Source organism: Gossypium hirsutum, chromosome D10 (assembly GCF_007990345.1).
Source record: "Gossypium hirsutum isolate 1008001.06 chromosome D10, Gossypium_hirsutum_v2.1, whole genome shotgun sequence".
In the NCBI taxonomy this organism is placed as follows: Eukaryota; Viridiplantae; Streptophyta; class Magnoliopsida; order Malvales; family Malvaceae; genus Gossypium; species Gossypium hirsutum.
In genome coordinates this window covers 25,782,237-25,798,350 of record NC_053446.1, presented here as the reverse complement: position 1 = coordinate 25,798,350, position 16,114 = coordinate 25,782,237, and the positions used below count along the sequence as shown (strand labels likewise).

Sequence of the window (16,114 nt, the reverse complement as noted above, 5' to 3'; positions counted from 1 at the left end):
TTAAGGTCTCATTTGACAGTTAAATTAATGATTTTAGTAATGAAAGGACCTTATCGATATAACACCATTAGTTTGAAGATATAATTAAAAAATTTTAAAATTTGAGAATCAATTTAAAATATAGATCATAGCTTGAGGAAGTTTGGTCAAAATAAAAAATAAAAACTATTATATGCATCGGATCCAGTCCGGCCCGTTAGACACGTCTCTAATGGACTGACTTTTCCCGACTGATTTAGGGTCAATTCTTCATTGCTTTTGAAAAGTGCTTTTGAAAAGTGCTTTTGAAAAGTACTTTTGAAAAGTTTGGTTTAAAATTTGGGTGTTCAGCATTACTGTCAAAAAGTACTTTTGAGAAATAAAATGTCCATTTTAGACATGTTATTATCAAGTAACAAATATGCATTTAAATAATATTTAAATTAGTTAATATTATTATATTTTAGTAATAATATAAAAATTTATTATAACTTGTTAATATTTTAATATATGAAATATAAATTGTAAATATTTTTAAGCAATAAATATTAATTATTTATAAAATTTAATTAGAATATATAAACTATATTTTAAATATTTAAATATTTGTAATTAGTATTTTAAAAATATTTTTTTTATTTTTAATTAATGATTTTAACACAATTGTAATTAAGCACCAAAAAAATATTATGTTCTTAGAAGGGTGAAAAAGTAATTAAGCACCAAAAATACTTTTAAGAGAAAAAAAGTTAAAATTTTTAACTTCTATTTTTCAGCTCATTTTCAAAAATTAAAAATTTCAACTAAAAATAACTTGTTTTTATAAAAGTTAAAAATATTTTTTTTAAGCAACTGACCTTTACTCAACTTCATAGTCTGTGGACACGTTAACTTTTACCTTCCAAAACTGGACCTAGAAATCCCCTACGACCCTTACTATTCCTATGCTACATGGAATCTCTTCTCGAAACTACTAAATACCTCTTTTAAGTATATGAACAGTGTGCAACGTGGTGAATAACCATTGCATAGTAGTGGAACTATAAGCTCAGAGAGTTCACACGTCACAATTACCGATTCAATGTTAATATTTCTGGTTCTTAGTACGAAAGTTTGTATATGAGAGGTTGAGAGACATCATAATCGGAAAAGCGGGGTTTTCTCTCAATATTAGAATTTAGAATTTTCTCGAGAAAAAATTAATTCAAATTCCTTTTACTTCTCTATTTTCCTAGAAAGTTTTCTTCGTGATCCAAGCGGGAAAAAGAGAAATGCTCTCCTTGCAGAGCGATCCTCGGCTGCAACAGTATCACCATAACCAACTGTTTCAACAACAACAGCAACAGGTTCAATTGTTTCTGTATAACAATGACTCATCGAGTCTGAACTCGGATTTTGGTGGCGCCGTTGCTGCTCCTGCTCCTGCTTCTTCCTCTTCTTCTGCTGCTGCTGCTGCTTTGTCTAATGTTAAGCTCTCTGATCCAAATGAAGGTTCGTTTATTTTTGGCCTTTAGCAAATTTTCCATGCTTTCAAAATTTTCACTTCTAGGGTTTTGCAAAATGTCTTGTATGTAGATGCATGGAATAAACTATACTGCTATATTTGCATGTAATTGTGCTTTTATGTTTCGCTTTACTAAAATTTTCTCTTAAAAGAAGCTTAGCTTACGGATTTCAAGTGGATGCTTGAGTTTGGGCGATTATTTTTACTTAGCTTTAATATTTCTTTCTTGATTACTTTTGCTATTTGCCTTTTACTTCGGATAGGAAACAAACAAGTTTATTTGAAGATAAAAAGAACATTAGTAATACTTTCTTTTCTAACTTCAAAATTTTAGATTTATTCGGTACGATTATATAAATATTGATTATACGTAATGTATTAGCCATTTGCTCTTTTTTAATCAGATGTTAATTTTCTTCAACTCTTAGTAATTTTTTGAAACTTTTGAGAAAGCAAAAGGCTAGTAATAAATGCAATAACTCGGCGAGTCTTAATTAGTCGGCTTTTGATTGAAAGCTATTTTTATTCTAAGATCTGTGAACAGTCTCAATCATTTCATATTTATGGGTGAAGATGTTTGCTTTTGTTTAAGCTCTTTTATAGCAACGGTTACAGAGTCCTCCTATGGTTGGTATGATCTTTTGAAATTATAAATTTGTTAGTCCTGATCTTGGGATTTCATCCTGAGTTAACCATTGTTAGGTTGAGCCTTCACTTTTCTTATAATTAATCAAGGAACTCTTGTGTTAAAAAGTGGCATTTTTTAGGTTAGATGGTGCACATCTTGTTATTCACTTTTAATTGATGGGAAATTTTCTATCTAGAAGTAACTTTTAGATTTGGAAATGTCATATGACTAACTTATGTTGTGCAAGAACTAGATGTGTAACACATAATAGCAATTAACAGATGAAAAATTGAACACCAATATGACGCCAGACTTGGGAGTTAGGGCACTTTTCAGTTCATAAATTTAAGGACTGCTTCTTTTAATGACAAAAATCACTTCCATAATCATACCTACTTTGGCTTGAACTACTTCAAACTTTTGGAAATTTTGACCCGTAGAATTTTTAGTTGTTAAAGATGCATTTATATCAGGATGTGATTATGGTAGCCGAGGAACTCTGGGGCTTTTGGTTGATTATAGTGGTTGGAGGTTTTGTCCCTTATAAGGTAGCTCTTCTGCTTGGTAAGATAGCTCATGCTGGACTGAATTTTAGAATTCTGTATATCATCCTTTTTGTCCCTATTTTTATACTTGCTTTAGCATTAAAAAAATCCAATAATTAACCATTGGGGTTGGGAGTGTAAAACCGCACATTGCCCTTTGACAATGTTGGATTTTGCCCGAGGGTGTGGCAATTACAATATTCATGTCTATTTGGAAGAACCTTCTAACATATCATATTTGTTTGTCTTTTCTTTTCTCTTTACCTTTCCTTTTTGGGTGAAGTTTAGTTGACATGGTGAGGACTTAAAATTTGTCAATGCTGAAGGGCATCTACGTGTATGTGTTTCAGTTGATGACAACACACTCATGGCACTTGCTCATCAAAACTACAAGGCTGGGAACTACAAGCAAGCTTTAGAACACAGCAGTGTAGTCTATGAGAGGAACCCATGTCGTACTGATAACCTTCTTCTCCTGGGTGCAATTCATTATCAGGTTGTTTCATAGGTTTTGATTGATTCCTGTCATGTATGGGTTTTGTTCATAAGATTTATTGCCTTGACTGGTCATGCTGTTGTTTGTTGCCAGTCATTTGTTTATCTCTTGACTTCTCACCCTACTCCTTTCAGGAAAAAAGAAAAAATGAATAGAACCTACACTCTTGTTCTGAAATTTTTGGATATATATTTTTCATAGAAGCTTTCCGTCTTAGCTCTAGTTGTAAATGCTTTCTTTGGAGAGGATCCTTAAATGCCTCTGAAAGTGGACACTTTGTTTGATCTCAGTTGCATGATTATGATCAATGCATTGCAAAGAATGAAGAAGCTCTTAGAATTGATCCACACTTTGCGGAGTGCTACGGAAATATGGCCAATGCTTGGAAGGTATCTTCTGAGTGTCTTTGATTTTAGATGCTTTTCATTTTATAGTCCTTTGTTGGTGGTATATGCATTAATAATGCTTTTTGCTGCAGGAGAAAGGCAATATTGACACTGCAATCCAGTATTATTTGTTTGCTATTGAGGTTAGTAAACAATATTTGTTTGCTTTCTGTTCCCCATCATGCATTCATTGTCCTTTTCTTATTTGAAGCATTTGTAAACTAATAATTTGATATTCTTTATTCTTTTACTGTTTTTTTTGTGTGTGTGTGTGTGTGTTTTGCTGCTGTCTTTTATTTGTTACACTTCATAGTTATTCTTTCCTGAACTCTGATAACAAGGTGGAGCGATAACTGGCTTTTACCAAACTGTGACAAGAATTTGGAAGCAAGGTTTAGAACCATATTATTATCAAATCAGGACCAAGATAATTAACATTTGGTTTGAGGAACCAAGACAATCTAGATCAAAGATATATAAGTTCATTTCAAATACTTGGATGTGGTTATAACTCTCAGTAGAAGTGTCACTAAAATAGAGCTATGTTTCTAAGAAGTATTATCACTAGAACTATCAGATCAGAAATGAAATATGGCTGTTTTATTTACAAAAATAACTTATATGCAAGCATTGCACTTACTTTTTTTTTTTTTTTGAGGAACAGTTTATGGTTAGGTTTTAAATTATCTTTATTTGTTTACTTGTAACTTTATGATTGTAATTTGAACTGCATGTTATTTACCATATATGTGTGGGGGGGTGGGTTTGGAGAGCAACAGATTAAGCATGGACAGCTACATGTCAATAGTTCTTTTTTTTTTTTTGTACATTCTCATTTATGATTGATTATATGGCAATTGGTAGAGTTTTATCTTTATCTCTTTACTTCCACTCAACAATATTTATGTTTGGTCTACTTCATATTAAAATTTTTCTAGGTTGCTTAGTAAAATTGATAATTTTGTTAACCCAATGATTTACTGATAAGAACGCTGTTTGTAAAAGACACTTTCATCTAATGAAGAGCCTTGACCTTTTTCTTTGGTTTCCAAAGAGGATAAGATCATAAAATTATTCTAATGAGCTAATGGTCCACTATTATTCTCTCTCAAAATGTTTGTGTGGCTGATAGAATAGGCAGCTTGTATTTTAATTTTTTTTAGCGTCTGAACTGGTAAACAGTATGCATGATTTGTAAACTTCTACATATATTTATGACTGAATTCTATTATTGATTGAAAGCACGTTTTAAGCTTATCAAATTTTCATATTATGGAAAAACTAGTGCACCAATTGATGCCAACATTTCCTTTGGTTTCTTTCCCTCACGATATCTTCATAAGAACTAAAAATCAGCAATCTCATGAGCATAATGATCCATTATTGTGCTTTTATTATTAGTGGTCTGTTAATGCTGACTGCATAATGTAACATTTTTCTATTCATTAGCCTTGGTATGTCATTCACCTCTGTTTGAATTTTGATGTGAAGCTTCAACCCAATTTTGCTGATGCATGGTCAAATTTAGCAAGTGCATACATGCGAAAAGGGAGGCTTAATGAGGCAGCCCAATGTTGCCGCCAGGCACTTGCATTAAATCCCCGTTTGGTACATCCTTATTTGCTTTTTTCATCTTCATTTTCTGCGTATACGGCTGGGAAAATTCTGAGGTTTCTATGGGATTTCACTTGTTGATGCAGGTTGATGCTCACAGTAACCTTGGCAATTTAATGAAAATTCAAGGTTTCGTGAAAGAGGTAAGGCAAAGGGCTTGTCGTCTTTTTTCCCTCTGATTGCTTGATGCTGTTTGTTTTGTGTTTCTCCGGCTACACTGCAAATGTTGGATGTTGTTTGTTTGACTATTTGGGTGATAAACTAAATCATCATCTTCTGTTTAATCATGATTATTAAGCTCTTTTGTGAGTTTTATTTAGATGTCCTTATTGACGCAAGGAGAACAAAATCATGTCTGCTTCAGAAAATTTATTTAAATCCCTCTTCATGTTGATTGGAGTGCTGTGTTGTGCCATTTGCATCTTTCTCCTACTAAGTAATTCTTATTAACCCTGAACTGGTTTGAATGCTAACTTTTGCTACATAAAATTCGTCTATATACTTCTATTGGGAAAGGTTTAGATCCTCTTATGTTTATGTTAAAAGATGGGTTGCCATGTATTGTATGTTGTTCATCATGGTGACTTAAATCCTTCCTGTTAAATATTAAAGCCTTGGAACCCTCACTGACCTGGAGATTTTGAAGACACTACTCTTTTGTTTTGGTTTGTGTTAATCTGTTTATCATCTTGGTATATATGCTTGACTTCTGATGTGTTTATATTAACAAGCCAGGGAAATGTGCTACATGATTTTGTTTGGTTTGTACTTCGTTGCTCCTTTATTTAATTGTTCGATTAGTTCTACTTATAGGCTTACAATTGCTACCTTGAGGCGCTACGTATACAACCTAATTTTGCAATTGCATGGTCCAATCTTGCTGGTCTTTTCATGGAGGCAGGTGACCTTAACAGGGCACTTCAATACTATAAGGTATGTGTTCCATACTGTAATGAATTGTGGGTTTAATCTTCAAGCCACAATCTATTCCAAAAGTGCTTTTATAGTTTTCCCATATTGGGTTTAACAAGTGATTTTAGGTCTCTTGCTTATTATTTTTTTAATGTGTATCATATTTGGTTTTTCCTTTTTTCCTTTTAAATTTTTGATCTCTTGCTTGCTTATGTCATTTGTATTGATTGGTGTATGGCTTTGAGTTTGAATTTATTGAAACAATTCAATAGTTTTGGTTGAAAAACTATTTAAAACTAATATGTTGGATAAAGAGGAACTAAAAGTAAAGAAAAAAATAAATTTGGTTTTGATTAGGCCAAAACTTTAAAGGCATTTATTCATATATAAATATAATATATTTTTTCATTCCCTTTAAAGGATGTATCCACATACTTCTTTCGTTTGGACTCCTTTTTGTGCAACTCTGCACGTCCAAAATTAGAGCAAATGACTACTCAGATCCATAGTCTCATATCCAAGTTCCTGTATCTTCATTTATAATCCTTTCACAGTTTTTTGGCTAATTTATAGTTTTACTATATTCAATCCACTATTATGTTTGTGATCTTTTTATGTAGAATATGTCTACCAACTTTTAGGTGAACCGAAGCAATTTAATTGCATCATTGACATTTACAAAACTTTCAACTGTGTAATTATACAGCCTAAGACAATGTTCTTTGCTGTTGTATTATAGTATCTATATGGGGAATAAATACCTTAAGCATAGTGATTGGAACTGTAACTTTTTATTCTGGGCTGTAGAGCAGATTCCAATCCTTGTACAAGAAACAGAGAAATCATTTTACTTGAAAACAGAAAAATTAGTTTACTCTTTCAGGTATCCTTTAAGCTACAGGATCATGACTGAATGCATTAATAAGCATTTTATCACTAGCCTTTTGACTCGGATCTAGCATTTTCCTGCTATCTTGAGGGTTGGAACCAGTTCTGATAACAAAATAATTAAGAGCTTGGGTAAGTTATGAAAGAGAAAGCAAATTGTTTTCTAAGAAAAGTAAGAGAGGAGCAATCAAGATTGAAACGAAAAGACTGCAGAGATAGATCTAACAAACTTGTGACAAAAGGAGGTAAAATAATCCAGGGGGATTCTCTCCTTTTGTTGGTTGTACTCACGTTGCAACTGTGTTGTTAATCACACAACTTAACTTGCTAGATAATATAGTCACTTGTTGTGTTGAAACTGAGGCCTACAGTTCTAATTTTACAATAACAGAGGTTGATTTTTCTCCAGAAATAATAAAGTATTTATAAGCATAAGAGCTATATTACCTATATCATTGTTGTCAAGGGTGCAAGGTACACTCTAGGTGCTAGAACCCCTGTATTGCCTGAGACGAAAAGGAAGTGCTTGCCTGAGTGAAGCTAGGTGTAATGTGTATGTATGCGTATATTTTGCATGTCTAGCTATGTTTATGTATAAAATAATCTTAGGATGTATAATTATGATATTAAGCTCTAAAGTGATCAATTTATTATACAAAACATGTGAAATTCTTTTTCTTTCATTGGCTAATATGCGCGATTTGTTATGGTCCCATGTCTTTTGTTGAGTAGTTGAACATTAGAAGTAGAAAGTTTGATATTATCTCGTTTTTACTACTAAAGGTGTAATTAATTTTAAAAAAGTTAAAGAAAACTTCAATTAGGTGGGCTTTTTTTGTGTGCCTAATATCTTACAAAAAAATCTCTCCTAAGAGCACTAGGTGTGTGCCTGATCAGATAATAATGGTTGGGCTAGAAATGTTGGATAAATAAGTAAATTGAATAAAAACAACATAATTTAGATACCATAGTGCTCAGTTTTTTGTTCAATTACTAAATTAAATATTGAATCAAATATATATATTTATGTCATGAGTAAATGCAATTTTGCATTCAAAGCTGTAGATATTCTTTGAGTTCTATGTTGTGTCTATTTGTGTCTGATCTTTTAGCTAATTTTTTTGTGAATTCTTGTCAATTTACAGGAAGCAGTGAGACTAAAACCTGCATTTTTTGATGCCTACTTAAACCTTGGAAATGTTTATAAGGTAAGCTATAATCTATTATGCTAGTATGGTCGGGTAGCTGCAATGTGGGGACAGGTATCTGGAGAAAAAAACACATTCTTTTGCCTTTTCCAGGCTTTGGGAATGCCTAAAGAGGCCATTGTATGCTATCAGCGAGCTCTTCAGGTGCAACCGGATTATGCTATGGCCTATGGTGAGTTGTAATGTCTTTGTGACTGTTCTTCACTATGGGCACGTATGTACTTTGTAGTGTAGCTGGCACTCTAAAAGTGTTGATTTTAACTTATACTGATGAGATTTTTATTGCATTAGCCTTGTTTTTATTGAATTTGAATGCAACTACGAAAAAGTGTAGGCCATCTAAAAAGTCTTGGGCAATGTAAATTCATCTGATTCAAGTTAACATCTTTCAGCACGATGTACGAGGACAGTTTTGTAAAGAATAACTTTGAGGCTTTAGAGTTACATTTATTATTTAGAGTTTTCCAGTGGATGGAGTTTAATATTTGAATTAGCTCAATCAAGGATCAAGGTTTGGACTGAAATGAATGTAGAAAATCAAATCTTGAGTCTGTCTTGTACTAATTGTAGCTATAAATAGCAACTGGTTAGTGTTGGAATTTGCTTTATTAGGTCTTTTCTAGGAACTATTGGGGTGGTTTACAGGTCTAAAACAATGGTAAACTTCAGGGAATTGCTAGAGAGACCTAGATTTTTCCTTGTAGATCTTGTGTGGTTGATTGCATAGCACAAGTCTCTGGTGCATAATTTTCTTGAAAGTATCTGTAAAAATTTCCTTTGATTTGGTGAAGGATTAGGGTTCTGGAATGAAGGAAATTGTAGCATGTGGACATTTAAAACCAAAAATTTGTTGACCACAGTAGTGTTTATCAAAGTAAAAACTACCAAAACAGTTTTAAAACCTGACTAATATACAAGTAAAACAGAACCTCGCATATCTATCATCAAGTTAAGAATTTTATTATCAATAAAGGTGCCTATTCAAAGCCCTTACCATGTCATCGTAATTTTCTTTTGGCTAGCATGTCTCTTATGCATCTTTGAATGGTAGCAAGTTAGGCCATGCATATGTAAAACTTGTTTTGGCATGACTTTTAAATGAAGTTACGACAAGATGCTGCAGTTTGTGTCATTATGCAATGCTATCAAACTTATTAACAATGTTATGCAATCATGCCTTTTTGCAGGTAATTTGGCTAGTGTTTATTTTGAACAAAGAAACCTGGATATGGCAATTCTCAACTATAGGAGAGCAATTGCTTTTGACTCAGGATTCTTGGAGGCATATAACAACTTGGTTGGTCCTATTATACCTTTTGATTGGTTGCTAATTTAGTACTTACTGATTCTTTATGATTTCTGTAGTTACTCTTTCTTGACATGTTAAAATCAGGGCAATGCTTTGAAAGATGCTGGAAAAGTTGATGAAGCAATGCAATGCTATAGGGTAGGGTTGTTTTAGCCATGTGGTTCTGTTATCATTTTGATTTCTTCCTCTATCACGCCTTTCCAGATTTTGTTCTGATTTTATGTCTTTTGTCCTATGAAGCAATGTCTTGCCCTGCAACCTAACCATCCTCAGGCACTTACAAATCTTGGGAATATATATATGGAATGGTTTGTGCTGATTGACTACACTTTTTTTTTGAATGATTCTGGTTGATTGGTGCATTGGTAGGATCTCATAATGAGATAATTCTTGTTTGTAGGAATATGTTGAGTGCTGCTGCTTCATGCTACAAGGCAACTTTATCTGTAACTACAGGACTTTCTGCTCCTTTTAACAATTTAGCAATCATTTATAAACAGCAGGTAGGTGCATCTTCTCTTTTGAACACTCATTTTTTTCACGCTGCTGATGCATGGTTGTCTTTTCTCTTCTTTTATAGGGTAATCTTGCAGATGCTATATCCTGTTACAATGAAGTTCTCCGTATTGATCCTATGGCTGCTGATGCACTTGTCAACCGGGGGAATACATATAAGGAGAGTGGACGAGTAAATGAAGCCATTCATGACTACATACGAGCAATCAACATTAGGCCAGCAATGGCTGAAGCTCATGCAAATTTGGCTTCAGCTTACAAGGACAGGTATGTCATACTTAAATGGAGCTATTTGCTTCTATGCGGAAATCTGTTTGTTTCAATGTGTCGTGCTTTCAACATTTTGCAGTGGGCATGTTGAAGCTGCAATAAAAAGCTACAAGCAAGCGCTGGTTCTTCGCCCTGATTTCCCAGAAGCAACCTGTAACCTTCTGCACACATTACAGGTAAAGGCCACCAAGGAACAAAATTATGATTGCAACTGTAGGTCAAGTGTTGCTTGGTTTTTGGTTTGTAAATGTTGATAAGTTCGAGATAGTGTTCCACAGGATGTCATCTATTGGTGGTAGTAATTACATGAGTGCTTATTTTAACAAACGGGGAAGATTTCATTTACCCTTTGTTGGGGAATCAGCAGATAGTCTACTTGAGCACACATAGCAGTAAGTTTTGTTGATTAATGAGTATTTCTTTCTGCACCCCAAGTTTTTCTCTCCCAAGTCATTAGGTGATAATGTAATGCTATCTTAAAATTCATGGGTAGACGGGTTTCAAATAAATTGTGGTTCATAAACAAAAAATATTTTATGCCTTTTGTCTTGCTTAGTTTTGTCTGATGAATTTGATCAAATGGTCCCTCGTTTACGTGATAGTACAAAAAGAGAACAGAGATCCACACTTTTATCTGTCTGGTTATATGCAAAATAGATGAATGGCTTGACCGTCCATCTTTCTTTTACCTGGATTATATTATATTAGTTGCCCTGGGTAAGTCGGTTTACCTTTTTCTGTTTGCGTTTAATAAATTTGATACATCCTTGGTCAGTGTGTTTGTGACTGGGAGGATCGGGAGAATAAATTTCTTGAAGTTGAAGGCATACTCAGGAGACAGATTAAGGTTCATGCTCAATCTGCTGTAAGCTCTACTCCTTTTTCTTCGGCTTTGATGTCTTGCTTTAAATTTCTTTCCTAGTCAATTCCTTGCCAAGAAGCATTGATGGTTTTGTTTTACCCTTCAGACATCAGTTATTCCTAGCGTGCAGCCTTTCCATGCAATAGCCTATCCTATAGATCCAATGCTCGCACTAGAAATCAGGCAAGTTGTGTGATTGTTTTGAATGTAAGTAGAATGTAAACTTTACAATTTTGAGTTCTGATTAATTTTTGTTTTTTGTAGTCGTAAATATGCGGCACACAGCTCTGTTGTTGCTTCCCGTTATTCTCTTCCTCCTTTCAACTATCCTGCACCCTTCCCTGGTGAGAATGGGAATCGACGCCTTAGGGTGGGGTATGCTTTGAGATCTCTCTCTCTTCCTCTACACCTCTCTTTTCTCCCTCTCCCTGGTCCTTTAATAGGCACTATGGTTTTCAGATATGTGAGTAGTGACTTTGGCAACCATCCCCTATCTCATCTCATGGGCTCAGTGTTTGGCATGCACAACAGAGAAAATGTTGAGGTTTGTAAATTGTTCTTCTCACATATGACCCTAATTATTTGATTTGGCTGTTCGAATATTTTCTATGTTTTTGTCAGTACATTCTAGAATTACTTGTTTGCAGGTATTTTGCTATGCATTGAGTCCAAATGATGGGACAGAGTGGAGGCTGCGAATACAGTCAGAAGCTGAGCACTTCATAGATGTATCGTCCATGTCCTCTGATATGATTGCAAAGATGATAAATGAGGACAAAATACAAATTCTTGTCAATCTTAATGGTTATACTAAGGTAACCTTTCTCTATTTGGTAGTCCAATTGAAACTCGTGAAAGATACGGAGAAAAGAAATATTTTTGCTTTCAGTTGGTTCTGCTTGATTGGTTGGATGAATACTTTTGTGAACCAAATTTATATGAAGATACCTGGTCTACCTCTTATAACACTGCTTGTCATTTCTGTTCTGATGTCATTGGGATTTTATTTTGTTATTTGTTTGATTGCTTGATATTTCAGGGAGCAAGGAATGAAATATTTGCTATGCAACCTGCTCCTATTCAGATTTCTTACATGGGATTTCCTGGGACTACTGGTGCATCATATATACACTATTTGGTCACAGATGAGGTTAGAAATCCATAGGTCATTGTTTGGTTATGCTTCCAAGTTCATCCTCTTGTGTTTTTCCGTTTTACATCATTTGCCTCTTCGTATTGCAGTTTGTTTCACCTCTTCGCTTTTCTCATATCTACTCTGAGAAGCTTGTACACCTTCCTCATTGTTATTTTGTAAATGACTATAAGCAGGTTAGAGTTGATTCCTTGTTTCAGCATGTTTTTAGTATCATGTTTTTGTCTGGGTTCCATAACTTGCTTCTTTACATTGCAATTGTCACTAGAAAAATCTTGATGTCTTGGATCCAAATGGCCTGCCTAAGAGATCTGATTATGGACTACCTGAAGACAAATTTCTCTTTGCATGTTTCAATCAGCTGTACAAGATGGATCCTGATATTTTCACCACGTGGTAAATATATGTCAGTTTCTTAATCCTGTTTTACTTGCCTGTTTTATCTTCATACCTAAGTCGTCTTGCAATCAAACTTAGGTGCAATATTCTTAAGCGTGTTCCAAATAGTGCTCTTTGGCTGCTTCGATTCCCAGCTGCTGGTGAAATGAGACTTCGCGCATGTAGGTGGCATCTGTATTCTGTAAATTTTCTAGTGGCATCTGTTTCTAGTGATCTCTTCTGCACTGTGAAATATGCCTTGAATTATTGTTAGTGTTATTATTAAAACAATTGGTTCTGGTGTAATTCAGATGCAACTCAACAGGGCGTGCAGCCAGATCAGATTATTTTTACAGATGTTGCCATGAAAAGTGAACATATAAGACGCAGTGCCTTGGCAGATCTCTTCCTTGATACGTAAATATTTAAATAAATCCTAGAACCTCTGTTCTTTTTCCTCCAAACTTGCGATATAAATTGATTCAGATTTCCTCTTAAATTTTTATCTCTTTAGGCACATTAAAATCTATGGCTTACATATCATTGTACTTATGCTTTTTTATTTGTTTTTGAGTAGACCATTATGCAATGCACACACCACAGGCACCGATGTTCTATGGGCTGGTCTTCCAATGGTGACCCTTCCACTTGAAAAGATGGCTACTAGAGTTGCTGGTTCTTTGTGCCTGGCTACTGGTGTTGGGGAGGAGATGATCGTCAGTAGGTATGTGACCAACTATCTAATTAAAGGAGCAAAGAACACTTCTCGTTACTAAAATAGCATGGATTGGATGTTAATTGATTTAGCTTCCTAGCATTCTTTGACGGAGATAGTGGCACATTTCTTCTTAGCTTCTTTTCATGGTCAACATACCCCCAAAATATAGAATAATAATAAGAAGCTGTGGCTAATGATAAAAAGAATTTTGAGTCTTAATATTGACAAAAGGTGATGGGAGTGAGTGGTTTACCTGCCTGCACATAACTTCTTGCCAGGCTAACATTCCACTTATAAACCATGACCATGAATTTTAGCACTCTGCCATTTTAGGTTCCTTGAATGAAATGGGTTGCTGATAAAATTAAGGGGTCAAGGAAGCATTTTTGGGAATAAAATCGAGTTGTCTTAATCCATATGCGCTTTCCTGAGTTAAGAAGCATTCAATGCTGTTGCTTTTGTCTTTTTCCTTTTTCTTGCTGATGATGGTGCCTTTTCTTTTCAGTTTGAAAGAATATGAAGAGAAAGCAGTGTCGCTTGCTCTAAATCGTCCAAAGCTTCAAGAGCTTTCCGATAAATTAAAAGCAGCCAGAATGACTTGCCCTCTTTTTGACACAGCACGCTGGGTGAGATTCTTTTTTTTTTTTTTTCGTTTTTTATCATTTTAATTGGTACAGAGATCTTTATATTTCATGCTTGAACTCAAGCAAAGCTTACCTCAACAAACTTTGGATCTGTATTCATGGTTTAGCATAGAAGAATGAGTTCATGATCAATGCTAACAAGATTTGAGTTAAAATTCATAAATTCAGGTTAGGAACCTTGAACGGGCCTACTTTAAGATGTGGAGTGTGTATCGGTCAGGTCGGCAACCCCAACACATTAGAGTAACAGAGAATGATGAAGAATTTGCTTAGAGGTGGGGGTGCATTGTAGATAACGCCGAGGGCATTGGGGTAAATTTATTTTGTAAGGTAGAAAGGATGTTGAGGACTCCTGAGTGTGATTTGATGTGGATACTCACTTTTCAATGATTAAGATAACCTATGTCAACACCTTCAATTCTGTAAGTTTCATTAACCCTCGTGTTTTTTATTATTATCTAATTTTAGGCTTAAATGTAAATTAGTTCTCAAACTATAGTGTGCTTTTATGTTTGGGTTAAAAATGAGACTTTAAACTTTTAGGCATTTACATCATGAAATGTTGCATTTTTATTTTATTTTATTTAAAATAAAAGTTAAAAGAAAAGGTGGAACTAAATTAAATGAAGTTAAAAAGAAAATTAATTACGGTCACCGACTTTCTATATGAGTAGTTAATGTCTTTCCTTGGAGTTATTTTTACGGTGTATAAAGTGTTTGCTTCTTTGTATTAGAAGTTTTAGGAGAAAGGTTTAAGGCTTCCTCCTTACTATGTTAGATGTAGATAATATTATTCTGTAGTCTTTCAGGCGACCATTTGTCCACATGGATTGCCATCTTATATCTGCAAAATTCTTAAGCAACTCAATCTATAACGTGCACCACTTATTTTTTTGTAGTGGAAGTTGGTCATAATTTGTTTGTCCTTGCTTTGGAAAGAGCATCCTTTTAAGCTTAGATTAGATGAATTGTTGATTTATTATTTCTTTCAAACAAAGTTCAGAATGGAAGATTGTCATGTCAAAGCTAAACTAGTATCACGAGTAATGGATTGTTTTGTATAAAACCGGTTAATTTAGCTTCTAATATTATTCATCATGTTTAAATTATAATAAAGCTTAACGATAACTTTGGATCTTGTTTTTTTACTTTGGTATTTAAATTTAAACTATTATTTTTTTACTCGGCTGAATTTTTTCTGCAGCGGTGGTAAAAAAATTGATTTGTCTTATGGTGCTAATTCGGTTCATCTAATTACTCGTTCTATGTTATGTGATAATTAAGATTATTTAAATAAAACCATTTAATTTTAAATATATCTATTTTGACTTCTAACTCATTGGCATTCATTACGGTCAAAAAAGTTGCCATCTCTATATTTTCTAATATTATATGAATTAAAAATGGTAAAAAGCATAACTCAAAAAATTTTAAAATTTATAATATATAAATATAAGTTTTTAAAAGTCAAAATAAGGTATAAACATTAATAAAGTTTAGAAACATTTTCTAATTCTAATAAATTGCAAAAAGAAAAACTTAAAAGTTTTCAAAGTATATATTTTAGAAAAATGAAGTTAGGCTTTCAAGTCTTAAAATTTTGAGTTTTTCCTTTTTGCACTTTTTGTAGACTTAAATATTTTTTTTTAATTTTTCTATATTATTTTGATTTTTGAAATTTATATTCATATATTTTAGGAATTTTTAAAGAAAAATTTTAACTTTTTGAATCATTTATATATTACATTTTTTTATTATTTTTAATCAATATAACATTAAAAAAACATAAATGACAGGTGTACGTGGAAGGTTAACTTTAGTCAACGATGATTAAGATCTAGTCGATAGTGTACTAAAGTCAAAGTTAATTTTTTTAAAAAAAAATTAAGATTAACATTTTTATTTTAAATAAACTCAATTGTTATATGATACAATGTGATTGCTTAGATGTGTCACGTTGTATATTTTAATTGGTGTCACATGACAATAAGTTATTTTAAGTGAATCGAATAATGAAATGCTAATTTAAATATTAGTTTAGGATAAAAGAAATTTAGATATCAAAGTGAAAAAACAATGACAAGTTGGGGTTAAATTTAGGATT

At 33.3% G+C, this 16,114-nt stretch overlaps 1 protein-coding gene across 1 annotated transcript; it reads left to right on the top strand.

The window, feature by feature from the left end:
• Positions 1-965: 965 nt before the first annotated feature.
• Positions 966-14,503, top strand: LOC107914766 (probable UDP-N-acetylglucosamine--peptide N-acetylglucosaminyltransferase SEC). Its single transcript, XM_016843787.2, has 28 exons — positions 966-1,470; positions 3,007-3,152; positions 3,443-3,541; positions 3,631-3,681; positions 5,030-5,146; positions 5,239-5,295; positions 5,966-6,085; positions 8,098-8,160; positions 8,254-8,332; positions 9,348-9,457; positions 9,554-9,607; positions 9,710-9,777; positions 9,870-9,972; positions 10,050-10,252; positions 10,335-10,431; positions 11,031-11,120; positions 11,224-11,300; positions 11,382-11,492; positions 11,577-11,661; positions 11,765-11,932; positions 12,157-12,267; positions 12,360-12,446; positions 12,539-12,666; positions 12,748-12,830; positions 12,960-13,065; positions 13,226-13,372; positions 13,872-13,992; positions 14,179-14,503. The coding sequence occupies exons 1-28, from the start codon at positions 1,251-1,253 to the stop codon at positions 14,281-14,283; spliced, it is 3,006 nt and encodes a 1,001-aa protein (XP_016699276.1). The 5' UTR covers positions 966-1,250; the 3' UTR covers positions 14,284-14,503.
• The last annotated feature ends 1,611 nt before the right edge of the window (positions 14,504-16,114 follow it).